Source organism: Peromyscus californicus, unplaced genomic scaffold (assembly GCF_007827085.1).
Source record: "Peromyscus californicus insignis strain IS unplaced genomic scaffold, ASM782708v3 Scaffold_8__1_contigs__length_139910024, whole genome shotgun sequence".
NCBI lineage: Eukaryota > Metazoa > Chordata > Mammalia > Rodentia > Cricetidae > Peromyscus > Peromyscus californicus.
Window position 1 is genome coordinate 57,302,880 of NW_026294606.1, and position 27,618 is coordinate 57,330,497.

Sequence of the window (27,618 nt, forward strand, 5' to 3'; positions counted from 1 at the left end):
CTGTTTAATCATTTTAATTTTCCATGTGATGCTGGCTTCAAGGTTTTTAGGAGTTTTTGCATCTTTATTTATAAGAAATGTGGTTTGTAATTTTCCTGTTATATTTTGCTAGTTTTGGTATCAAGGTAATGAACTCATGAGTGATTTTGGAAATTTTATCTCATCTGGTTTATAAAAAGGGGTTGTGAAGCACTGATGTCAGTCTTTAAACATTATTTTAGAATTCACAGTGAAGCTCCCTGAATCTGGGATTTTTGTGTGTGCAAACTTTTAAATTACTGACTTAAACCTACTTGAGATCGGTTTATTCCCATTTTCTATTACTTTTTAAAATTTTAATTACACTTATTTATCTGTGGTAAGCATGTGTATAGTCATCAGAGGACAACTTGCAAGAGTCAATTCTCACCTTCCACAATATGTGTCCTAAGGTATGAACTCAGACTGTTAGATTTAGAGGCAAGTGCCTTAGCTCACTGAGTCATCCTGCTAGCCTACATTTCTATTTCTTCTGGGGTCAGTTTTAGCAATCTGTTCCTGTTTCAAAATTTGTTTATCCAATTTACCTAATTTGTTGTCATGAGTTGTTCATAGTAGTTCCTTAGAATTTTTTTTTCTGTGTCTTTATCATTGTTCTATTTCTGTGAAGAGACACCATGACCAAGGCAACTCTTACAAGAGAAAGCATTTAATTGGGGGCTTGCTTACAGTTTCAGAGGTTTAAGTCTATTAACATCATGGCAGGGAGCATGGTAGCATGCAGGCAGTGCTAGAGCAGTAGCTGAGAGCTACTCCATGACCATTAGGGAGAGGGGAGTGGGGCTTGTTGACTCAAAACCCACCCCGAGTGACACACTTCCTCCTAAAAGGCCAAGCCCTGTAATCTTTCTAATCTTTTCAAAGAGTTCCACTCCCTGGTGACAAAGTATTCAAATATATGAACCTCTGGGGGCCATTATTATTTAAACCACCACATTCCATTCCCTGACTCCTATAGGCTTGCAGCCTTATCAAAATGCAAAAATGCATTCAGTTCAACTTCAAAGTCACCACAGTCTATCACACTCTCAACACTGTTTAAAAGTACAAAGTTCAGCCGGGCGGTGGTGGCGCACGCCTTTAATCCCAGCACTCGGGAGGCAGAGCCAGGCGGATCTCTGTGAGTTCGAGGCCAGCCTGGGCTACCAAGTGAGTTCCAGGAAAAGGCGCAAAGCTACACAGAGAAACCCTGTCTCGAAAAACCAAAAAAAAAAAAAAAAAAAAAAAGTACAAAGTTCAAAGTCTCTTCTGAAACTCATGTAACCCCCTATAAAATCAAAACCAAAAAAAAGCAGATTGTATACTTCTAACATACAGTGGCACAGAATATACATTACTATTCAAAAATGAAGGAAAGAAGCATAGTGAGGAAATACTAGACCAAAGCAAGGCTAAAACTCAGTAAGGCAAACTCCAAATTCTGCATCTCCATGTCTGATGTCAAAGGGTGCTTCAGATCTCCAAATCCTTTCAGCTTTGTTGACTGCAACATATTTTTCTCTCCTGTGCTGGTTCCATACCCAGTCTGCAACTTTCCTTGACAGGTATCCCATGATTCTGGCATCACATATCTTGGGGTCTACAACATAATCCAGGATTCACCCTCACAGTTTTTATACATATCCTCTCTTGGCCTCCATGCTGAGACACCCCTGACCTGGCCTGGCCAGCTTCCCTTAGCTACAAAGGGAAACTCCACAATCCCTCTCTTGTATCCTTGACTATAAAGCCAGAACCACCTAAATGCTCCCACTATTCCAGTCTCTCCCTGAAGCTGCCAAGTTCCACTGATTGATAGGGCTGGAACTTGGCCTCCTCCTTCAACTGCATTTGCAAGAGCTTTCTCTTTTTAATGGTTTCCTTTACTGCTTAAGCTTTTCTTTAATTACTTTCAGGAGTTGGAAGCTTGGTCCGGTGGGGCTTTCCCCTGAGGCCAAAACTCCCTTTATTCCATTTAGAATCAAGCTTTTTTCTTTTCTTTTCTTGTTTGTTTTTGTTTTTTGAGACAAAGTTTCTCTGTGTAGCATTTGGAGCCTGTCCTGGAACTCGCTCTGCTGACCAGGCTGGCCTTGAACTCACAGAAATCTGCTGGCCTGCCTCTGCCTCCCGAGTGCTGGAATTAAAGGTATGCACCACCACCGCCCAGCTAGAATCAGGCTTTTCTTTAAACTTTTTGTCTTTTTGATCACAGGACTTGGCTCTAACAAAACACTTCCTGGTGCTCCTTTTCTCCTCGAACTGCACATTTTCACTTTTCTTTGTCTAGATTGCTCTTTTTCATTATAGATCTGCATAAGAGTGACTACTAACAACCACATGACTAAGTCAATACTAGACTGTTTTTTCTTTATAAGAGAAATGAGCAACCTGTTCCCAAGCTGGAAAGACTGACTTACAGTGTAGTTTGAGGCTACCTGTCTACCTTATCTATCTCTGTTACTTTCCAGTAATGTGATAATCACATACCGGCCATATTTTTGCACTGAACTCATTTTGTGTGGTTATGCTTTATTTTGTTGTAGACACTTCTTGGGATTATGCAATGTGGCATAATAGAAGGCCTTAATTTTTTTTAATTTTATGTATTTTTGCCTGCACATATGGCTGTGCATCACTTGTGTGCCTGGTGCCTTCGGAGGCCAGAAGAGTGCATCAGATCTCTTACAACTGGAGTTATAGAAGGTTGTGATTTACCATGTAGATGCTTAAAACAGAACCTTGGTCCTCCAGACCCTCAGGAGGCCTTCTTTTTAAAAACTTTTATTTTTTTATTTTTTTTTTTTACTTTGGAGAGTAATGTGATTAGATAATTTCAGATAAAACAAAAATTAGATAAAATCCTTCCCTTTCCTGCTTCCAAACCCTCCCCTATACTTCTTCTTGCTCTTTTTCAAATTCATTGCCTTTTTTCATTGTTGTTACATATGTATATAAATACACACACACACACACTTAAATACGTAAGTACAACCTGCCCAGTTTGTATAACGTCATTTGTATGTTTTCAGGGGTGACCATTTTTAGTATTGAATAACCAATTTAGTGTGCTCTTTCCAGGGGAAAGCAGTTTCTTCAGATTTCAGTCTTATTTAGCTACCTGTAGTTCTTTCTGTAGGGCTGAGGCCTCCTGGGATTTCTCCCTTTCATGTTAGCTCTGCAATCTTTCCACCCACTCTTCCACAATGTTTCCTGAGTTTTAGGTGATGGAGTTGTATTGTAGATGTATCCATTGAGACTGGGCCTCATTATTCTGCATTTTGATTGGTTGTGGTTTTCTCTAATTGTCTCCACCAGTTGCAAAGAGATGTTTCCCTGATGTGAGACTACAATTATCTGTGGGTGTAAGAATAAATATTTAGAGCTCGGCTGTGGTGGCATATGCCTTTAATCCCAGCACTCTGGAGGCAGAGGGAGGCAGAGGGAGGCAGATCTCTGTGAGTCTGAGGCCAGCCTGGTCTACAGAGTGAGGTCGAGGACAGGTTCCAAAGCTACACAGAGAAACCCTGTCTCAAAAAAGAAAAAGAAGAAGAAGAAATATTTAGAATATAGTTGGGGATTAGGCTGGTAAAGTAGTTATAGTTCTCCAAGATTCATGATATCACCAGCCCCAAGAAATTGGCTAGGTTCCCAGTACCAGGCATGATTGCTTTCTTACTGAGCATGTCTTAAATCCAATTAGAGAGATGTTGGTTACTACATATGTGTACCATTATTGTACCCTAAGGGTTATCGTGCCTTGTTGGTCATTGTTGTGGTTCATAGGTGTCATAGCCGGTTAGGTTGATTCCCTCTTTTGGAAGCTTACATGGTGCCTTCTGGTAATCATCAACTAGCTTTCAGGTCAGTTACAGCTCAGGGGCCTCTGGGTCCTGTGTTTGAAGTGCATGATGTCTTCAGTAATAGGAACTCACTTTCCACCCCAGGAAGCCTTCTTTACTAAGAAGCCATTCTCTTTCTAATTTCCCCCTCTTTTGTGAATTGTTTACCTATCATACAAAATAATGGGTACATGTGCTTTCAGTAAGAATGGCTCCCAGAAGTTCATATATTTGAATGCTTAGTCACCAAGGAGTGGCACTATTTGAAAGGATTAAAGGGAATAAAAGTTAAAGGGAATTAAAGTTGTGACCTTATTGGAGGAAGTGTGTCATTAGGGACAGGTTTTGAGGTTTCAACAAGCCCCCTCTCTGCCTAATGATTATGATATGAGGTAGCTCTCAGCTACTGCTCCAGCACTGCCTGCATGCCACCATGCTCCTTGTCATGATGACAATGGACTAAATCTCTATAAGCATGCCCCCAATTTTTTTTTTTTTTTTTTTTGGTTTTTCGAGACAGGGTTTCTCTGTATAGCTTTGCATCTTTCCTGGAACTTGCTTTGGAGACCAGGCTGGCCTCGAACTCACAGAGATCCACCTGCCTCTGCCTCCCGAGTGCTGGGATTAAAGGCCTGCGCCACCACCGCCCGGCTGCATGCCCCCAATTAAATGCTTTCTCTTATAAGAGTTGCCTTAGTCATGGTGTCTCTTCACAGCAATAGAACGGTGATTAAGACAGAGTATTATGACATGTGTCTGTGTTTATGCATATATATTTCTTGTTCTTTGCACGTATTCACATCTGAGATTGCTATTATTCAAATGAGAAAGTAAAATTAGCAGCTAACTTAAGAGCAGATTTGGAACAAGAAGATTTCAAGTAACATAAATCATTACTGGACCAATTTTACAGGGCTTTCCCCCCAAAGCAGTGGAATAATTAACTCAGTATGCTCTGGTTCTTTGAATGCACTGTTCTTTGTTTTCTTCCACTGGTTCTTTCCTCTTTCTACTGCAATGAAACACACTCAGTAAGTCGGTATTTACATATTAAGATTGTTTGGAGTAAAATTTTGTACAAGGTACCATGGGGGACGGGAAAGAAATGGAAACTATAATCCAAAAACCAAGTCTATTCTAGTTTCTTCCTCTGCCTCACTCCCACACCTCCAAACTGTTGTAGAATATTATTTTAAGATGTGTTACATTTGTTTATGCTGTGGAACATTTGTTTAATGATGCAAAGATGTGCTGCATTCTTTTATGTTGCATTTGTTTAACTCTGTGAAGCTGTGTTACTTTGTCTGCCTAAAACACCTGATTAGTCTAATAAAGAGCTGAATGGCCAAACAGCAAGGCAGGAGAAAGGATAGGCAGGGCTGACAGGCAGAGAGAATAAAGAGGAGGAAATATCTGGGAGGAGAGAAAGATCTAGAAACAAGAGAAGGTGGAAGACTCCAGGGGCCAGCCACCCAGCCAGCCACAAAGTAAGAGTGAAAGATATACAGAATTAAGAAAAGGAAAAAGCCCAGAAGCAAAAGGTGGATGGGATAATTTAAGAAAAGCTGGCAAGAAACAAGCCATGCTAAGGCTGGGAATTCATAAGAAATAATAAGCCTCTGTGTGATTTATTTGGGAGCCGGGTGGCGGGCCCCCCAAAGAGACCAAAGAGTAAAAAACCAACAACGTCAAACCCAGTGTGTTATGTGGTCATTAGAGTATTTCCAAAACACAGATCTCATCAGATCCCATCATATATCTGATGCACCAGAAACCTGGCAGTGGGCTATTTCTTGCCCTAACTGGTTTAAGACAAACCATTAAGGTGTACAGTCTGTGCAGTTTTTGACAGGCACTCTTGTGGTTTGGCCTAGGCTCAAATTTGCTATGTAGCTGAGGATGACTTTGAATTCCTAATCTTCTTACCTCCACCTTCAGAGATTATATGCCTGCACTACCATACCCAATTTATGCATTTCTGGGGATCAAACCTAGAGCTTCCTGCATACTGGATAAACAACTGAACTACATCCTTTGCTTAGGTTTTATGTACTTTTATTCTGTCTGTATGTAGATGTGTGCAGGTGCATGTTTGTGTGTGGTGCATGTGTGCAATATGTGTGGGGATCACAAGTCAACTTCAGGTGTTGTTCCTCAGCATCTGTCCATATTATCTTTTAAGACAGGGTCTCATTGGCCTTGGATTCACAAAGAGACTAGGCAGGGCTTACCTGCTTCCCCTTTCTCGGTGCTGGGATTATAAACTGGGCCACCTCTTCCCCTTACATGAGTTCTGGAGACAGAATTCAGATCCTCATGCTTGTGTGGTAGGCAATTGCCTGACTGTTCTCTCAGCTCTTAGGCACTGTGAATATCTTCTGTTTTTTCACTTTTCAGGGATCCTTCTTGGATTCTTGAACACTTATTTTCACCTTTGTGGGGGAGGTTACACTTGTTTTCCTTTCTGCTCATAAAACTCTACCTCAAAGGATTCATTTGGTCACTTTTATCTTTGAGTTTTAACTTCAAGCATTCCCTTTTAGGTGCATCTTAATCGTCCTTCTTCTTCTGTTCCAGTCTCCAACTTCCAACTCCATTTACTAGGTTTTCACAGCACATTATTACCTGAAATAATTGTGGTACCTTATAATTTAATTCACCTCTACAATGAACTCAATTATGAATAGGGTCCTTCTTTTCCTTGTTCATGGCCCTAATCTCATAATATAGCACTCGGCACAAGTATACTATGCTATTGAATACCTAAGTCTCATTGTAACAAATATTTAAACCATGGCACATGGTCTATGGCTTGGTACTGCTTAATTTCTTTCAGGGATATTTATCTCTAGTGAGGAGAGACCAGAATTGTTACTTATAGTCACCTCAACACTTTCCACATAGATAATAAACTTCAAGTTGGTTTGGGGAATTCACACAATGAACTTAAGTTTTGTGTGGATTTAATATTCAGTAAATTCAAACAGCAGTGAGGTTTCTGAAATGTCACACTTGGGCCAGACCAACCCACCCAGAGTCACCAGAGATGATCGCTCAGTTGATGGCCAGTTGATAGTCTTTACCCAGCTGGCTGAGACTATACTCAGGTAATTGGACCTAAGTGTAGCCTCCAACATTTACACTAAGGGGTTTTTAAGGGCAAAACTACATGCTGGTATTTCACTCAGCAGCTGCAGGGGGTAAGGTATGAACAAGCAAGCAGTTAAACAGAAGCTAAATTAGCTGGGGCATGGGACCTAGAATAGAGTTGGCTAATTTTCCACAGAATTCTCCATGAAGATCAGATTCCAGTTAAACCTGAAATGGCCTCAGCAAGAACACAAGATGGAAGAGTCATTGTACTATCTTGTCCTGTCACATTATAACACCTGGTACACGAAACACCGGAAATCTGGCTTAAGCAACCCGCAAGACACCAGAGGCTGACCTGACTCAGGATGCTGGCTTCCTGTGCACGCCATCCATATCCGGCCGCCTATGTCCCGCGAGAAACGACGGAACTGGCTTGGCTGTCCAATCCAGAGCGAGCGGTGGCCCTCGCGCCTGCGCAGAGAGGAAAGGCAAGCGCAACGTGGACGCCGCCGACGGTCGCGCCTGCGCCTCGGCGTCCTCCTTGTGATTGGCCGGCATCTGTTAGGAGCCCACGGGAGCTTCAGTTTTCACTTTCTGTCTCTCCGGCCCCCTCCCTTTTTCCTCGGGCCACGAGGTTTTACTTCCGGTTGCTGGCGCCGGGGGCCAAAAGAGTCGACCCGTTCCCAGCGCCGGGGTTGTTCCGAGGGCTGCTACCCGCCTGTGAGGCTGAGGGAGTGGAGCGCGCGCAGCCGGGAGGCCCGGGTTTGTGAGGAGAGGTCGGGAGACGCCGCAGGACGAGGGGCCAGGAGGAGAAAGGGACGGGCCGGCCAAGCATGGGAAGGACACTGAGCGGCGAGCTCAGCTCCTCGGGGAAGGCGGCCGCGCCGGGGACAGGTAACGCTCCCTCGGGTCGGGGGGGCGTCTCGGGCGAGGCCCTCCACAGACAGCCGTGGGCAGGGGTGAGCTCCGCCGGGATTGAGGGCGGCCGGGCGGGGGTGGGCGTCGCTCGGGGGCCACTGGGCAGACCCCTCGGTCGCCCAGGACAGGGAGCCACGCTTATTTTTGCTCCAGCTCGGAGAAGGTAGTCCTGGTGCGAGCCCGTGGAGGGCTTCGGAAGTGGTCTCTGCACTTGGGGGCGGAAGGACTCCGGAGCGTTTCGTGTGTGTGTGTGTCGCCTGTCACCGGTCAGCTCCATTCCCGAGGGATGTGGGAAATACTGCGCTCAAGTTTTCCCTGTGTTCGGGGCGGACTGGCTCGTTCCTGGAGGTTTCTTAGGGAAACGGCTCAACTCAAGTTTGTGAAGTCTGTGGAATCCAAGGCAACACGTGGCATTACTTATTTATTTATTTATTACGTGTCAATGGGCCTCCCCATATGGAAGTCAGCAGCCGGCTGGAGGAACGTTGAAGGAATAGTGGTTGGTCCCGAAGTTGGTTAGAAGACAGTATCAGCCAGCACTTGGTAGGAAAACGTGGCTTAACTTCAAAATCGGAGATTGAAAGTTTTCGAGTTTCTTTTCATCGCGATTTAGCAGTTTGAAATGCCTAACTTTAAGCAACTCTAACGAGTATTCTCTCTGAAGGTGAAATTAGAATGGGGAAGTTAATGAAAATCTTTCCTAAACTTGTATAATACAAATGACCTGAGGACTCACAGTGTTCCCCCCTAAGAAAGCAAAAAGAAAACGGATGTATGTATAATAGTATAGAATCTGAGATTGTTGGAAATCCTACCTAACAGGTTTAGTACAAAGCACATATACCTGATAGTGTAAGAGAATGCTTTTCTATTGGAAAATTGTCTTGTAGTAAAGGAGAGCTCCATTGTCACCAGTATATCAGTCAATACCTAGTGAGCCCACGTTGAAAAAAGAAGATAACTATTTGTCTGTAATTATTATTATTATTATTATTATTTTTTTTTTTTTTTTTTTTTTTTTTTGGTTTTTCGAGACAGGGTTTCTCTGTGTAGCTTTGCGCCTCTCCTGGAACTCACTTGGTAGCCCAGGCTGGCCTGGAACTCACAGAGATCCGCCTGGCTCTGCCTCCCGAGTGCTGGGATTAAAGGCGTGCGCCACCACCGCCCGGCTGTAATTATTATTTTAAGGAAGAGGATGTTTGAAATGTGTTGCTAATACGTTTCCTAACCATTACATTCTTAAATAAAAAAGATAAATGACAGGCATCTCTTCTAGCCCAAACATTTGTTTAAATAAATTGAAATTTGAAAACTGCCAGGAAACTTGCCTGATATTGTTACCCATAGCATATCTATTTAGTACAAATATATTAGACATGTTTATTCTTTGTGTCTCATCAGTGGACATTTTAACATTCTCTTTTTTTAAAGATTTTTATTTATTATCTATACAGTGTTTTGTCTGAATGTACATCTGCATGCCAGAAGAGGACGCCTGATCTCATTATAGATGGTTGTGAGCCACCATGTGGTTGTTGGGAATTGAACTAAGGACCTCTGAGCCATCACTCCAGCCCTGTTTTAACGTTTTCTTATAACAATACTGTAAGCTGTGATTCCCCCCCCCCCTTGCAGCTATTATAAACATGCTTTAGGTGCTGCTGATAATGTTTCTGTAGAATCAAATTCTTATGAGAATGCTGGCAGTCTGTTAAATGCCCTGGAGTGATTGTATTTTTAAATTTTCATTTCCCCTTAGGTATGGTTTTCATTACTGCTAGGCAGCACTGGATGGTAACAGTGTTTTCTAAACATCTTTACCCATCTAATAGTTAATAGGTCTTATTTTAATTTTTAATCTTGCCTAGTGAGTAAGAAAGTCAAACATTTGGTACAGTCCATTATCCCTTGTTTATGACCTTGGATCTGAACCCTCCTCTTTGACCTATTTAGCAGTTACCATACTGTTTTAGTTATGGTAGCTTTATAACATACATTGATACTTTATTTTGGGGGACCAGGGAATGCTGTGGATTCTTTTTTAAAGATTTATTTATTTATTATGTATATAGTGAGTGTTCAGCCTGCAGGCCAGAAGAGGGCACCAGATTTCATTGTAGATGGTTATGAGCCACCATGTGGTTGCTGGGAATTGAACTCAGGTCCTCTGGAAAAACAGCCAGTGCTCTTAACCTCTGAGCCCTTTTTTTTTTTTTTCCTTTTCTTTCTTTTCTTCTTCCAGATGAATCATCTCAATTTCTATAGAAAAATCTCATTGGAATACTTGTGTTTGCATTGAATAGCTTATTCATTGCATTTATAAGTTCATTTAAGAAAAGATATTGTTTTTCCCCCCTTCTAAGAGAATAGATTTTTATTGTGTGTGAAAATGCATTTACAAAAAAAAGGAAGACTGTCTCTGCACCTTGCTTAGTAGAGCACTACAGATACCTTAGAAATGGTTTGTGTTGTGTCTATTCTAGAAGGAAAGTATTGTTGAACTGTCACCATGGTCTTCCTTTCATTAACCCACAAATATTCACCTGTTTTGAACTTAAAGAGAATCATATTTTATATTCATGTTTTGTTTTATATGCCAAGATTTATGTTACAGCATGTGTCCATGGTCTTTTACACATTTTTTTAAAACTGTAGCCCAGGCTGGCCTTGAACTTATGTAGCAAAGACTGGATTTGAACTCTTGATCTTTTTGCTGCCTTCTCTTAAATGCAAGGATTACAGACATACTGCCACGCTAAATTTATGCAGTGCTAGGGATTGAGGCAGGGCTTTGTGTATTCTAGACAAGCACTCTACTACATCCTCAGCCAACTCCTTTACAGTTCTAAAACTATTGCACACTCCAGTTATATCTGTTTAATGATAATGCATTAGATGTTAAACTGATTACTTTCAAACATATTTATTGGTATCTTTAAGAACTAAACTGATTACATCTTGACTTAGGTAACATTTTTAATGAAAAATAGCTATTTCCCTTCCAAAAAAATTAGTGATAAGAGTGGCATTGTACTATGGTTTTGCAAATAGTTTTCATGTGACCTTTAATTGCTCAAGTATTACTTCTGCACTGACATTGGCTAGCAAAGTGTTTGGAAATGGAGAGACATTTTAGTGATATTTTCAGATAGTTGTGTTTTCTTTCATATTCATCAATTTTGATAATATAGTTTCTTAAAAGTTGCCTACAGTGTAAATTTGAAACTATGAATGAACTTATTAAAATCTGTTTATCTAGTTTGTACTTTGAAGGGTTTTCATTCTTCCATTAGTCTTTTGGGAAAATACTGGTTCCCTAAATTGTACAGGTCTTCCAAATGATGACATGTGTGTCTGTGTGTGTGTTTTCACATTAATTAGCATAATCACCAAGAATATATTCTGTTCCTCACCATACCTCCATTATTGGACTGCTCCTAATCACTGCTGCCATAAACATTTGTCATTGCATTTAATAATTTAATTGATCCTACAGTTTTGTTGGTGGCAGATGTTAGGCTAGTGGTTTAATCTCTTTAGTGGTTAAGGGCTACTCAGATTTTTTTAAATTAATTCAGGGTGTCACATTTGGTAAATTAGATTTTTCTAGGTTTTTTTTTAATATTTGTCATCAGAGTTATTATAGGTACCTTCTTACTATTGAAACATCTTACTATTTTACATCTCCTTTTTAAATTTTAATATTGAGTATCTCCTTTTTTTAAGACTTTTTTTTTAAAAGATTTATTTATTTATTATGTATACAGTGTTTTGTCTGCATGTATGCCTGCAGGCCAGAAGAGGGCATCAGTTCTCATTACAGATGGTTGTGAGCCACCATGTGGTTGCTGGGAATTGAACTCAGGACCTCTGGAAGAGCAGTTGGTGCTCTTAACCTCTGAGCCATCTCTCCAGCCCCTTAATATTGACTCTCTCTTACTGCCCAACTTGTTTTGATTCATCTTACCTCTGAGTTTATCATTTATATATTTGGTATATATAAATATATTTATATATATTTTATCATTGGTATATATACCAATGGAAAAATATATTTTAAATTTCTCACTAAACGATTTTTATATGCCTAGATGGTACCTACACTTGTATATATTGTTTGTTTATTTATTCATTTATTTTGTGGTACTAAGAATTGAATCCAAAGTTTAATAAAGACCAAGCTACAACTGAGCAATATCCCTAGCCCTATACTTTTATATTTCAAGTAAATACTTAAAAGGGTATATGGAAGGGCTCTAAATGTTGAATAATAGAACATATGCCTAGTATGTGCACCATACCTAATAAGTAAAAAAGCATCTGTTAGAATTTTCTTTCTCTTTTTTTTTAGACTTCATTTTTATTTTAAGTTTTATGTATGTCTGTGTGAGGGTTTATGTACTTGAGGGCAGGTACCTGTGAAGGCCACAACAAGGTGTTGGATCCTGGGATCTGGAGCTATAGGAGGTTGTGAGCCACCTAATGTGGGTGCTAAGAAATGAATTTGGGGCCTCTTCAAGAACAATATGTATTCTTAATCACTGAACCATCTCTGCGCTGGCTGGAGTTTTGTGGTTGGTTTGTTTGTTTGAAATATCTTTAGGGGCAGAACATTATAATTTATTTGCATTAATATAGTTCTTTGTATTTTGTTTGCCCTGTCTTATGTTTCTAGTCTTTTCATTTTTACATTGATTTAAGATCCCCTGTTTTTTTGATCTACTTGTTTGGATGTTACATATTTTCCTACAATTCTCTGTTCTTGATTTTTCACAATTAAATTTACAAACATCTTTATCTTAGAATTGTTAACTTCATTAACCCTCTTCACAATTTATATGCTATTTTTGTCATGTAATAGAACTCTTTTTAAATTATTATTACCAGATAGCTGGAAGCCTGTTTAGAATTGTTGGGTTTCATAGCCAGTACTTAATATCTCCCACATTTCTACTATGCTCTCCGTTCATTACTGTGTTTATACATCTGGAGCTATCTTTCTTGTAAAGAAAGTACTAAGTACTTCTTTGTAGATACTTTTATTAAAAAAAGGGGTTTTGTTTTGATGATAAACTTATGGTTCATTGTCATTCTTGGAAAATGCTTTTGCTGAATATAAACATTGTACTTTGATGATTGTCTTTTAGCATGTTGGTTTTAGAAAATGTTTTTGCTGAATATAAACATTGTACTTAGATGATTGTCTTTTAGCATGTTGGTTTTGAATACTTTTTACATGTTCCTGAGTAGCCTCATTTCTGTCTTTGGCTTCCAGTATTGCTACTAACTCACCTGTTAGTCTTTGGGTTTCTTTTTCTCTGACTGCATTTAATATTTTTTTGTCTTTAGCATTCTACTATATCACTGTAGTGTGTCCTTATCTTGCATGAAATGATTTGGCTTTCTAAATTTGTAAATTGAAAGTGTTTTTAATGCTTTGTGGCTATTAAATGGCTCTTGAAATGTGAATTCTCATTTTTTTAATTCTGCTGTCTTTATGTATTAGTGTACGTTTATGTATTAGTGTACGTCTTTCATTATCTGCGTAGTAAATACTCTCTTCAGATCTTTTGCTTTTCTTTCTGTCTTTTTAAATTGGTTTCTGTTTTAATTACTGCTTTTGTCATAAGAAATGTGCCTAGGGTATACTTTCTGTTTTCCCTTAATAAGATATAATAACATTTAATTGGAGAACTAAATCCCTTGCTAATAGTCAGTACACTGATGCTTGATGAAATACATCCTTTAATGTACAGCTGCTCCCTCGTTAGGAGAAGAGATATTTGACCTCAGCTCTTAAGGCCTAGTTCATTTGGTACAGGACCTATTTCACCTCTGTGGAAATCCCCTGCTTTGTGCTCAGAGCATTTGGGGTAGACTATATCTAGTGGTGAAAGCAATTTAAAATATTATCTTAGTTCTGCCACTTGCTTTGTAAGATATAATGATTGAGAGAATCAAAGATGAATTTTAAAATGTAATTGTCACAGGAAAAAATTAATGTTCTCAATTTTTTTTTTTTTTTTTTTAGATTTCTTCTAAGAGAAAAACTACTTTATCTTTTTGGAAGGTACTCTACCAATGAGTTTGGTGTAACCATTTCACTGAAAATTAATAGTTTAATGCTAAAGCAAAAATTCATAAACCCAATTTGATGAATTAGAACATTGGTCACTGAATTTATATGGATGTCACCTTAAAGGACTGGGGGAGGGGGTAGAGCAGTTAACATGTTGAATCCCCAGTATCACAAAAGAGAGTGGGAGAATGCACACACCACATACATTTTAAAATAATTTTAATCAGAATTATATGATCTTGAACAATTAATTTATGTACCTTTTGTACATCATGTCAAAACAAAAAAATATTTTTTTTTTTTTTTTTTTTTTTTTTTTTTTTGGTTTTTCAAGACAGGGTTTCTCTGTGTAGCTTTGCGCCTTTCCTGGAACTCACTTTGGAGACCAGGCTGGCCTCGAACTCACAGAGATCCGCCTGGCTTTGCCTCCCGAGTGCTGGGATTAAAGGCGTGCGCCACCACCGCCCGGCTAAAACAAAAAAATATTTTAAAAATGAGAAGTATCAGCCAGATAATCAAAAACTTTGTAAATCAGTTTTTTTTTTTTCCAAGACAGGGTTTCTCTGTGTAACAGTCCTGGCTGTTCTGGAACTCGCTTTGTTGACCAAGCTAGCCTTGAACTTACTGAGATCCGCTGCCTCTGCCTCCCAGGTGCTGGGATTAAAGGCATGCGCCACCGCCGCCTGACTGTAGATCAAATTTTGAGGATATTGAAAACAATCTTCAAAAGTTGAATGTTGCACTTAGGAGGTTGGGACAGAAAGAGTGCTACAGTTCAAGGCTGGCTTGGGCTATGGAATGAGAAGGATCCTGTATCAAAAATCATGGAGGAGGGGGCAAGATAGCTCAGTGGATAAAGGCACTTGGCCCAACCTGATGGTCTGAGTTTGACCTCAAACCTACATGGTGGAAGGAGAGAACCAGCTCTTTCCACTTGCCTTCTGACCTCCACATATATATACATGAAAAATAAATAAATGTAACTTATATTTATTTTTAAAGTTGAATATTGAACCCAAATGTAAGCAATTTGCAGTCAGATGAAAAAGTCATAATTTATAGATATAATTTGTTTATTCTACATGAGCTTGTTTTGAGATGAATATGCACAGTGAACAGATTGTATATTGCTTTGTAGATTATATGAATTATATTTTAAGAATTATAATTTTCATTTTAAGATTTGTAATAAGCAAAATAGTCCCATAGGCAAAATTGGAATGTCAGCATACACTCTGTGTTGGCCGAGTGGTATTACCACTCTGAGCAGTCCAGCCAGATGTAGGTCTGAGGAAAGCGATTCTCTTCTTCTACAGATGAAGTGAGGTTTAGTTATTTCTCTGAGATGGCTATAATAAAAGATTCATTAGTGTTAAGCAGGTCATAATCTTCAATTAGAAGTTTAGGCATAATTGAATTTTGAATCTAAAATGGTATTTTTCAGTGCCAAGAGATTGATACTTTGTTAAGAATCTTATACCATTGTAATGACATAAGAATAGAGAACAAATAGATCTGAGCAAACTTGACAACTGTGGAATGTTAGGGGTAAGCAAGAATATAATGTTTTCAGCATACTGTAGTGGTACCCTGAGTAGAAAGGAGACAAGAAGAAAAGATTGACAGGGAGATAAATAGGTAATAGTTAAAAACATGATTTGCATGAAAGTTTTATGCTAGGTTTTCTCATTTGGAAAAATAGATAACTTTGTGGGATTACTGTAAGGATTAAATGACATTTAAAGTCCTTAGCCAAAGAACTTGTACTTAGTAATTTCTCAGTAAGTGGATAGGTACTACTTTTATGAATTAGAGAAAGACTCAGCCTTTCATGTTTCTGAAACATAACCTTATAGTGATAAAAGTAGTTTAGGACGGGATCCACCAAAACCAGGGTTGGGGTAGTAGTTGAAGCCAGGGCATCATTATGTGGAATGTATAGAAGGAGTAGATGGCCAAAATGTTTGGGACATTAATGGAACTAGATAATGGGGAAATGGAGGAGCATGTGTAGCTCAAAGCAGCAGGAACTCAAGAAGAGAGTGTTTAGCAGTGCTCGGTGAAAAGTAAAGTAACTATGAGGACTGAAAAGGATCATTATGCATGCTGGCTAGATTTCTGGTGATTTTGGTTTTTAAAATACTTCCCAGTAGTTCCTGTGCAGTAGTATTCACCCATTTAAACTATGTAGTCTAGCAAGTGTGTTCTCATGTATTCAGATTTTTGAAACAATCACTGTGATCAGTCACCAACCCAGGCACCTAATCTATTTTCCACCTTTTTGGATCTGTCTGTTCTAGATATTTATGTAAATAGGACCATACAATATACACATTTGTTTTTAGTTTGGGTATGAGTGTTTTGTTTACACATGTATCTGTATACTGTGTGAATGCCTGGTGCCCAAGCAGGGCCAGAAGAGGGTTTCAGGTCCCCTGGAACTAGAGTTACAGTCAGTTAATAGCTATCATTTGGGTGCTGGGAATTAAACCCAGGTCCTCTAGAAGAGTGGCCAGTGTTCTTAATCATTTGAGCCAGCCCCTGGTCTTCTATTTAATATTTTTTATTAATTACTTGAGGATTTCATATAATGTATTTTTCTGTTTACTCCTCTTAACTCTTCTCAGATTCATCTCTTACTTCCCCACCCTCTCTCAACTGATGTCCTTTTTTTTTTTTCTAAGTAACCTGTCTAGTCCAATTTGTGCTGCCCTTATAACCATGAGTGTGGTGTCACCCACTTGGAGTGTAGTGGACATATGGGGCTACACCCTTAAAGAGGACTCTCCCTACTCCAGAAGCTATCAACTGTCAGTAGCTCCTCAGCTAGTAGTGGAGGCTTATGGGCCCTTCCCCCTTTTGCACTTAATCATTCTATGACATTTCATCATATGTTAAAACTTGACTTTTTTTCCTGTTGCTAGAAATCAAACCAAGGCCTTGCCCATATTTGCCCGAATTAGGCAAGCACTCTACTACTTAATTATACTCCTAACCCCAGTAAAATTGACTTTTAATCCTTCATTTCCTCTGTCACAGGAAATACTGTTGATCATTCAGTGGTCAAGGACACCTGCCTGTGATTCACATTATTACATGTTCTCCCCTAGAGGACTTTCTGGGCACTGGCATAATTTACAATCCATTAATACTTTGGTTTGGAAACTCATCTTCTGATCATTTAGATTTCATTTGTTATATTCCCTATTACAATCACTACATAGCCGTTCAGTGAAGTTTCATTAAAGATAATTGGTCTGATCATGTATTCCTTTGGTATTGTGATGAAAACCTTAGACAGATACCCAAGCACAGCTATTTTTTAAAGTTTTAAAGTGCTTATATGGGTGATTAAAACCATTAGTGACCCTAAGATGATAATTTTTCAAAGAAGCATGAATTTTATTTTGGTTACTGGTGAAAAAAACACATCTACATCCCTATGTAGGCTACTTTTAAAATGAACCCTACTGTTAAGGCTATTGCTAATTGAAGATATCTGATGAGTCTTAATGTTTTCATTCTAGGGAAAAATCAAGTTTGTGTCTGAGAATTATACAGGTAACTACCCTAGGCCATCTTCTGGCTATGTCTGCCATGTGGCTGCAGATACCTACACATTTTCTTACAAAAGAAGTCATTTTCGTGCCTTCGAACTAAGTCAGGTATAGTCACTGTGAATAAATTACACCTAAAACAAACATTTCTTAACCTAATGTTCTAAATTTCAGGTTTGGCTAGGGTTGGGATAAACTTTATTCATAGGCAGTTCCATAGTACTAATGATACTTTTTTTTTCCTTCTTTCAGAATTACCTCTATGAACTTTCAGGCAACGCTGTTATTAAATGACCCAGACAGACTTTTCCTTATATAATTGTAGCTTTTCAATACTGGGAACCTAAAAGATGGCAGCACCCACTTATAAAAGCATGTGAGTTTAAAACCTTTGTACTTATAAAACTTGTGTACTTTGTTTACTTGGCTTTCTCTAATAATAAAAATACTCTTTGTTTCTTTCTAGACTTGAACTCAATAAAAATGGTAAGAAATAATTAGTTCTTGTAGTTTTTGTTGTTGTTTTAGTAAATGTTTCACAAAGTAATCAGGTTCTTTTTGTCCTCGTTTTTTAAAGCTCTCATCTCTCCATGGAAAGGGCAATTAATTGTTCAGGGTTGTTTGCTGTGTGATATAACTCTTTGGTCTACTTATGGCACAGTAATTCCAGTACAACTGTAAGTATTACATTTGATGTCATCCTTAATGCATGTTTTGTTTTTCCAGTGCTACTCATTTCAAGGTCTTAATGGGTAGCACTGGTATGAAATATATTTTATATATTGTACTTGGTTTTAGGTTAGAATACATTTGATTGAATATGTAGAGTACAAATACACAGGTGACCTAAATTCTAATCCTTAAAGGGAAAATGGTATTTCTCTTGTTGTAGTTGAGATGAGATCTTGCTATATATCGTCCAGGCTGGTTTGAAACTTATAGGCCCAAGTGATCCTCCCACTTAAGCTTCCTGGATAACTGGGACTCCATGAATCTATTACCATGCCTGACTGAATTATTTTATGTTAGGAGTTTGCCTTTCCTCTAAAACAAATGAAATTTGTTCAGAGAGCTATACAGCAAATTAAAGCCTCTCAATCCTATTATTGAATCTTCATTAAGATTTATAGCTTCTGATGTTCTAATATTCACATGATTCCCTTACAAAAATACTAAAAGCAGTTAATTTGTTTGTAGTATGAGAAGTTTTTGTTTCTCTCTCTTGGAGAACTGTGAAGGATATCTTAAGAAATCTTTTTGTCAGGGCAACAGTGATGCACGCCTTTAATCCCAGCACTCGGGAGGCAGAGCCAGGCAGATCTCTCTTGAGTTCAAGGCCAGCCTGGTCTACAGAGTGAGATCCAGGACAGACACCAAAACTACACAGAGAAACCTTGTCTCAAAAAAACAAAACAAACAAAAAAAAGAAATCTTTTTGTTTGGTCTGTTCATACTTTGTACTTAATATCACTGAAGCATAGACATAGTTTAATTGACATATGAGAACTTATCTCTGTCAGAATTCATTGTCTGTTGGCTGTTTGTAAGAACAGAGAACAGGGATAGTGTAGCTCATAAATAATGAAGTAAGAATTTTGTGAAAAAAAAATTTTAAAAGAACAGCTCTTTCTTGCTATAGAATGTAGTTACTAAGCGTAGGAAAAATGATAGGATATAGTATTCAAGTAGATAATAAAAATAGGCGAAAATTTGGTTATTTGTGTGTCTTTCAACATTGTGTATGTATCTATGCCTTGTGTGGGGGTTTGTGCATATATGTGCAGATGCCAGTAGAGGCCAAAAGAGGGAGTCATGAGCTGCCCATTGTGGATGCTAGGAACCAAATTCGGCAAGAGCAGTACACACTCATAACAACTAAGCTATTTCTCTAGTCCTTTATGAACTTTTTCATAGTTAGACTTATGTTTGCATTTGAGTTAGAAAGTGATCAGATCGTGTCAGTATTTATTACGCTGCTTGATACATTTTTGTTTTTTAGACCACGGGAACTAGATTTTAAGTATGTAATGAAAGTGTCTTCTCTGAAAGAAAGCCTCCCAGAAGCTGCCTTTAGAAGACAGAATTACTTGGAGCAGAAAGGTCTGTCAAAATGTAATGGCACACTGCATTGCCTGGGCTTACTGCAGTTATTATCCACTTTGTCGTCCAAACATTCACATACATGTCTAAATTTTATCTTAAACAATGCATAAAATGGTCTTTTGAGACAGTTGTAGAGTTACCATGTTCTCTACTCCTTCAAAGCCAGTTAGAAACTAACAGATTGATTTAAAATGACAGACTTTAATATAGAATGCTCAGAGAATTGAGCAAGTGTACTGAAGAAAAAAAAAAGCTGAAAACTCAGACCCATTCCTCTCATGTATAAGTTTGTTTGTTTGTTTGTTGGTTTTTCTAGGCAGGGTTTCTCTGTGAAACAGTCTTTGCTGTCCTGGGACTCAAAGAGATCTGCCTGCCTCTGCCTCCCAAGTGCTCTGATTAAAGGTGTGTGCTACCACCAGGCCTTGTTTTTTATTTATGCACTGATAAGTTCCAAACAAATATGAGGAGGCAGAGGCAGATGGATACTCTTGGAGTTTAAGGCCAGCCTGGTCTACATAGTAAGTTCCAGGCCAGCCAGGGTGACATCGTGAGACCCTTTCTCAAAACAAAAATAAAACAAATGAAGAATATTGGAATTTTTCCAGGGGCCTGCCCTGAGGAAATCCTTCCCAGAGACCTGGGGAATATACTACATCCAGCGGGGGGGTTATCTGAGGGAAAAGAATCTATGTACACCATGCTCTTTTGTCTATTTACTTTATTTCTCTAAGACAAAATTCTGTCTGTACAGCTTCAGTTCCATCCTAACACTCAGTTCCTCTCTGTCCCTTCTTTTTCTGTTCTCTCATAACCTAATAGTAACTAAGTTCTTATGCTTTCGGTCTCATCTTTGTCCTCTGTTCTTTCACCCTCCATCTTTCCTTCCTCTTCTCCTCTCCTGAGCTGATTTAAATCCATCTACAAATCCACAAAACTTTTCCTCGGCCTGAGCCAGTCTGCCTTACTATCCACAGAAACTCTACCTTGTTCTCTTCTCTCTTGCTACACGACTCTGACTGGACCAGGAATTCTGTCCCAGCTTTCACTGGCACCTGGATATGCAAAAACCCTTTTTCTGAGTCAAATACTCTGGAATGCCATTTGACCAGTCTGGGGAAGGAGAGTCAGCTTCATTTGCACAAGAAACAAAGCCATGTATGCATCTACAGTCCACCTGTCTTCTAGGCGTTGTAGGGATGTTACCTAGTTTAGATCAGCAGTAGGTCTGAGAAGTTTATGCTATTTGCCATGTGGCCTGGTAGTATATGAGCGCACAAGAAATTCATAGCAATAAACAGCTGAATATTAAAAGCTGAATAACACCAAATATTCCTTAATAAATGGCTTCCATCTAGAAAAGATTCCTTGATCTTTCTAGGTATAGCTTTATTATATACAGCTGAATTTCTATAATATATATATTCTTGTGACTTACAGCAGAAGAAAAAATTGGTCATTTACTTCATGGAACACTGATATTTTTGTCTAGTATTTGTTTTGTTAACCTTGTAGTAATGTAAGAGAGAATATTTTTTGTTTTTGTTTTGAGACAGGTTCTTACTGTATAATTTTGGCTGTCCTGTAGACCGGGCTGGCCTCAAACTCACAGAGATCCTTCCTGCCTTTCGAGTTCCTGGTATTAAAGTACATTTTTAAAACTAAATTGTGAAAGTTGTTGTCCCCTCCCATTCCAGTTGTAGTACTCTCTCCCTCCATCCTCCCCCAACCTGATCCCTCCTGTTCCCATCCCCCCCATCCAGCTCCCACCCACCCATCCACAGGCTATGACTGTTCTATTTACCCTATGCAGTGAGATTCATGTGTCCCCCTTTGAGCCCTCCTTGTCACTTAGCTTCTCTTCAGTTTATGGATTGTAGCCTGGTTATCCTTTACAGCTAATATCCACTTACAAGTGAGTACATACCATGTTTGTCTTTCTGGGTCTTTGTTACCTCACTCAGGATGTTCTTTTCTAGTTCCATCCATTTGCCAGCAAATTTCATGATGTTGTTGATTTTAACAGCTGAGTAACTCCATTGTGTAAACATACCACATTTTTCTTTATCCATTTTTCGGTTGAGATTGTGAAAATTGTTTTTTAAGTAGATTAAAAATAAAAGTTCTCTGTGCCAGGCACTGTTGACTCCCCATGGGAGACCTTACCCTTTCTCAGGAGTGGATGGGGGTGGGTTGGGGAAGGTGGGAGGGAAATGGGAGAAAGGGAGGGAGGGGGAACTGTGGTTGGTATGTAAAATGAATTTTAAAAAAAAATTTTTAAAATAAATAAAAGTTGTGGCTTGGCAGTAGTGGTGCATGCCTTTACTCCCAGCACTAAAGAGGCAGAGGCAGGCAGATTTCTGTGAGTTCAAGGCCAGCCTGCTCTACAGAGCTAGTTTAGGACAGCCAGGGCTACACAAAGAAACCCTGTCTCAACAAACAAACAAATAAGTGTTCTGAGGCAAAGTTTGGTGGCACATGCTTTTATTCCCAATTCTAAGGAGACAGGCAAAGAGGTCTCTGTGGGTTCAAGGTCACCCTGGTCTATATAGCAAGTTCCAGGCCAGCCAAGAAAACATAATGAGACACTGTCCATACATGCGTGCGTACATACATACATAAGTATATGTCTTAAAGAGAGGGCAGTGGGAGTGTATGTGATCAAAACACTTTATATACATTTATGGAATTGTCAAAGAATACTTCTTAATTAAAATTTAAAATGTTCTATATTTCTGATTCCCTCTACAGTCTGTTGCCAGGATTTATGCTTTGATTTATATGAAGTGGAACTGTCAAACAAACAAGGGGAAAACATAGATAAGCTAATCGAGTACATTAAAAATAAGCAATTGGTAAGAATCACTAATTTCAAGTATAATTATTTTTTCCTTAAACTGGGAAATTGGTGCCTAAGTATTAGCTGAATTGTTTAATTTATTGGTAGGGTTTTCACTGTTATGTATACTGACATAACTGACATTTTCATTTTTCTTACAACTCAGCTTACCTTTTTGTCTCATTATTTAGTTTATACTCTTGACTAAAAGAACAAGAGGTTCCCCCCCCCCAAAGTCTTTATTGTTTTTTGGTACATTGATTAGTTATGTAGTGTGTTTGTATTAGTCACAGTGCCATTTCTGAGATGCTTCTTTGAAAGGCACCTTTTACCATTATCCAGGGGTTTATAAAAATTGGTTCTTCTGTTTCCATAATAGAGGCAATAAAACTGAGGAATAACTACTGGTTCAAAGAATTCTGTCATGTTTGCCAGGGTTTCTCAGTATGAAAATAGAAATAGATGCTTGACCCAGAGTTTGAGCTAACTTTTGTGAAGAATAATTTCTAAATATTACAAAGGAAATGATGCAAATGTTGGACAGTAATGAAGCAAGTCATGCCTTGTCTGTCCCCATAATAGACATTAAGAAATCAATAAAGTGGGCTGGAGAGAGGGGCTCAGCAGTTAAAAGCACTGGCTATTCTTTCAGAGGTCTTAAGTTCAATTCCCAGCAACCACATGATAACCCACAACCATCTATAATGAGATCTGGTGCCCTCTTCTGGCATGCAGATGTACATGCAGGCAGAACACTGTATACATAATTAATAAATAAAGAAATCTTAAATCAGTAAAGTAAAACAGACCATGCTTTATGCATCTGTGTTGGGACAGTACCTGTCTTAATGATAGTGTTGGTTAAAATACTTGGAGTTGCAAATAACGTTAGTTTCTGTGTGATAGTTTTGTCCTGTGGCTGCCAGTTAGGGTTACATGCTTCACTTCCACATGGGTGGGAAGAGACAGAGCCCAGCCTGACCATCATTTTAGTTTCATTAGGAAGGTTTGTATAATCTGCATATCCTTCAGTAGCTGGAAGTGGCATGGGTGACACTGATAAGTAGAAACTTTTATGGGAGCCCATCTTTCAAAAATGAGCATCAGTCCTACTCAGTCTACAATAGTTTTCCCAGAAGTAAAGATTGAAGAATCCTCTTTTATTTATTTATTTTTTTTAATTAGGCAATCATCAAATGCTTAGAAGATAGGGGATTTTTCATTTTACTTACATCATCAACCTTAACACCAGAACCAGGTAGGACCAAGTTTTTTTGGGAAACAATTTTTTAATGAATTTACTTTTGTTTCATAAGATAAACAACCTACATTTTCTTCTCCTGATTCTTACTCTTACAGATTTTGGAGATGAGCAGATGAGTCTACATGGTTTACATTTATTCCATTCACCTCAATCAACAGGTGAGGTTACAGTGGTACCCAGTTCAGTCAGCCTGTTGGGTACTTTCCAGTCCTCATCTTATTTTGACTTCTTAGTAGCACAGAGCATTTGTTAACTGTGTATTTTCCCTTAAACATTTGTCCTTCTTTAACCTTCCTACTTGACCTTTACAAGTGGATTCTAAGCTTCAGACTTATGTTTCCAACTATTGACATATCTAGCATGCCATCTAAGCTTCCTCAGATTCAACATATTCAAAATTGAATTCATTTGTTGTTCAGTAGTAGCTAGGACATGCTTTTTCCAAAAACTATGACTTGGAATTTTCATGGCTACCCTTCATATCTAGACTGGGTCTTTGTATTTGGACTATGCATTCCCAAGGTGATATTGAGGACAAATATTTGTTAGAGAGAAAAAAAATAATCTTTTCTTTCTTATTTTTTGAGACAGGCTGTCCTGGTACTTGCTCTCAGGCCCGCCTCAAACTCAAAGAGATCTTCTTGCCTCTGCCTCCCAAGATCTGGGATTAAAGGCATTCACCCCCACCACCTGGCCTCAAAAAATAATATTAATCATGTATTAGTGACTTTTCTATTGCAGTGATAATGGCTAAGGCAACATAAAGAAAGAAGAGTCTATTTGGGCTTATGGTTCCAGAGGACTTGGATCTATAATGGTGGATGGGAGGCAGCAGGCATGGGGGCTAGAACAGCAAGCTGGGAGAACATAACTAGCAATGGCAAGGGGCTTTTGGAACCTCAAAGCTTGCCTCAGTGACATACTTCTTTCAGGAAGGCCACACCTTCAAACCTCCCAAACAACTGCTGTCCATTGGGGGCCAACACTGAAGCATCTGAGCCATGAAGGACATTCTCATTCAGAATACCACAAGTCAAGTCATATAGTACCTAAACAGTTATACATTATGTTGCATGTATCATGTTGCAATGAAAACACTTCTGGGATGGGCATGTAGTTCAGTTGGTAGAGTGTTATTCTCCTAGGCATAAAGCTCTGGATATGATCTCTAGGATTGCATATCCTGGGATTATAGGTATTTGCCACCATATCTGGCTGTGCTTATTTATACAAATACATTAATGTGCCTGGTTTGGTTTTTGGTTCATGATGCTGGGATTCTGAGCATGCAGTTTACCACTGGTCTGCATCCCAGCATAATGTCTACTGTGGTTGCATTCTGTATATTCAGAACATATGTGTCAGACATCTAAAAAAAAAAAGTTTGCTAAGCAAAGAAATGTAACAGCAATTTTTGTTGTTTAAATTATACTATATGTGTTTAAGGATGATGCTAGATTTAGTATTTCTAAATTTATAGCCAGTATAAAATGTTTTTAAAGTGGATTTAAAAAAAAAAAAGATTTGGCTGGGCGGTGGTGGTGCACGCCTTTAATCCCAGCACTCGGGAGGCAGAGCCAGGTGGATCTCTGTGAGTTCGAGGCCAGCCTGGCCTACCAAGTGAGTTCTAGGAAAGGCGCAAAGCTACACAGAGAAACCCTGTCTCGAAAAACCAAAAAAAAAAAAAAAAGATTTACTGTATGTGTATGAGTATTTTGCCTACATGTTTGTTGTACACCACATGCGTGCAGGGACCCTGAGGCCAGAAGAGGACATTGGGTCCCTAGGAATTGGAGTTTGGGGTGGTTTTGAGTCTGTGGCTGCTGAAAGCTGAACTCAAGTCCTCTGGAAGAGCAATCACTGCTCTTAATTAATGAGCCATCTCTATAGCCCCTTAAAGTTGATTTTTAAATATGTATACACAGGAGGAGATCAAAGAAGAACTCAGTACTTTTTAATATTTTGGAGCAAATAAAAAAACCAGTTATATAAACAGATTGACAAAGGATATTCACATTTATTGTGATATGTATTTTTCCAAGTATTACTGATTTAGCAATCCTTAAAGTATTCTTTATAATCATTTCGAAGATGAAGAAACAGATTTGCCCCATATCAACTGTAGCTAGAGTTTTTCTGGTCCTGCCTGGCCCACAGTCAGGACAAATCTCTCTCTCCCACCAGTCCCGCAGCTGCTTAGACCCAACCAAGTAAACACACAGAGACTTATATTGCTTACCAACTGTATGGCCGCAGCAGGCTTCTTGTTATCTAGTTCTTCTATCTTAAATTAACCCCTTTCTATAAAGCTATACCTTGCCACGTGGCTCGTGGCTTACCGGCATCTCCCATGTTGCTTGTCACGGCGGCAGCTGGCAGTGTCTCTCCTGACTCAGCCTTCCTGTTCCCAGAATTCTCTCTCCTTGTCCTGCCTATACTGCCTGCCTGGCTACTGGCCAATCAGTGTTTTATTTATTAACCAATCAGAGCAACACATTTAACATACACATCCCACAGCAATCAACCTGATTCTAGGGCTGCCTCTCAACTAGCATACTGTGTTACTTTTTTTCTCTTAAGATTTTTTATTTTGGAGCTGCAGAGATGGTTCTGTGGTTAAGAGCACTTGCTGCTCTTCTAGAGGACCCAAGTTTGCTTCACAGCACCCACATTAGGTAGCTCTGTCTTCAAGGGGTTCAATACCAGCATTTGCACATACATGTGTAGTTGCACACACAAAAAGTAAACAAATCTTAAAAAATAAAAGATTTATGGTTACATTCTTCACTTTTTGTCATCTCTAACTTCCCTTTTCCCCACTTCCTTTCTTTTCTGCTGGAGATTGAATCCAAGGCCTCATGCATGTTTCTTGAACCCTGTCCTACTGAGCCACATCCCCAGCCTTCATTTCTCCTCTTTAATTATAAACCACCAGTCTGATAATGATTACTTGTACCCAGGAAAAGCACAGGAATGCTCTGTGAATGAATAAAACAGTGTTGGATTACTTTTTCATACCTTCCTCATTGAGACAGTTTTTTGTTTTCTGTTTTTGTTTGTTTGTTTTTTTTTTTTTTGTTTGTTTGTTTTTTGTTTTTTTTTTTTTTTTTTTTTTTTGGTTTTTCGAGACAGGGTTTCTCTGTGTAGCTTTGCGCCTTTCCTGGAACTCACTTGGTAGCCCAGGCTGGCCTCGAACTCACAGCGATCCGCCTGGCTCTGCCTCCCGAGTGCTGGGATTAAAGGCGTGCGCCACCACCGCCCGGCCTGTTTGTTTGTTTTTTAAGATTTATTTCTTCATTATGTACACAGTGTTCTGTCTGCATACCAGAAGAGGGCACCAGATTACATTACAGATGGTTGTAAGCCACCATGTGGTTGCTGGGAATTGAACTCAGGACCTCTTGTAGAGCAGCCAGGGCTCTTAACCTCTGAGCCACCTCTCCAGCCGAGACAGTTTTTACTTATGTTCATTTAGAGCTTTAGGTACTTCTTAAATTGAAATTTTGCTTAGCCAACTTAATATTCTTCATAAGTTTTTGTGATAAGTCTACTAGAAAGCATATTGACTCTTCCCCCCACCCCCCTCTTTCTCTGGGTTTTTTTGAGACAGGGTTTCTCTGTGTAACAGTGCTGGCTGTTCTAGAACTCACTTTGTAGACCAGGCTGGCCTTGAACTCACAGTGATTCACCTGACTCCGCTTCCCAAGTACTGGGATTAAAGGCGTGTGCCACCACAGCCCAGTGGCTCCTGCCTTTCTTAGTTGCTTCTGGAAATAGTGAAGTTGCCTAGGGAATGTTCCTTTTTCATGAAACTGTCTTTATAATACATCCAGACCTTTTCTATATTTTCTTTTTATTTATTTTACTCTTTATTTTACATTTTCTTTATTATTTGACCTTTTTGCCTTTCC

The 27,618-nt window shown here is 39.0% G+C and overlaps 1 protein-coding gene and 1 long non-coding RNA gene across 6 annotated transcripts in view; one reads left to right on the plus strand and one right to left on the minus strand.

The window, feature by feature from the left end:
* Positions 1–1,313: 1,313 nt before the first annotated feature.
* LOC128102880 (uncharacterized) lies at positions 1,314–7,430 on the minus strand. Its single transcript, XR_008215585.1, has 3 exons — positions 7,306–7,430; positions 6,089–6,482; positions 1,314–3,372 (listed from the first exon to the last, which is right to left on the minus strand). It is a non-coding gene; the product is annotated as an uncharacterized LOC128102880 (long non-coding RNA).
* A 145-nt stretch (positions 7,431–7,575) lies between these two features.
* Positions 7,576–27,618, plus strand: part of Tasor2 (transcription activation suppressor family member 2) — a 48,323-nt gene continuing 28,280 nt past the window's right edge. For 2 of the 5 annotated variants that reach the window (XM_052726764.1, XM_052726763.1), the window contains exons 1-9: positions 7,576–7,844; positions 17,475–17,612; positions 17,757–17,880; positions 17,971–17,990; positions 18,082–18,181; positions 19,504–19,604; positions 22,356–22,459; positions 23,629–23,701; positions 23,803–23,865. In XM_052726764.1, the coding sequence (XP_052582724.1) occupies positions 17,855–17,880; positions 17,971–17,990; positions 18,082–18,181; positions 19,504–19,604; positions 22,356–22,459; positions 23,629–23,701; positions 23,803–23,865 (487 nt within the window). In that variant the 5' untranslated portion in view covers positions 7,576–7,844; positions 17,475–17,612; positions 17,757–17,854. Of the gene's footprint in view, positions 7,845–13,899; positions 13,939–17,474; positions 17,613–17,756; positions 17,881–17,970; positions 17,991–18,081; positions 18,182–19,503; positions 19,605–22,355; positions 22,460–23,628; positions 23,702–23,802; positions 23,866–27,618 lie in introns of those variants that run through there. The other 3 variants (XM_052726765.1, XM_052726766.1, XM_052726767.1) reach the window with 3 other exon arrangements.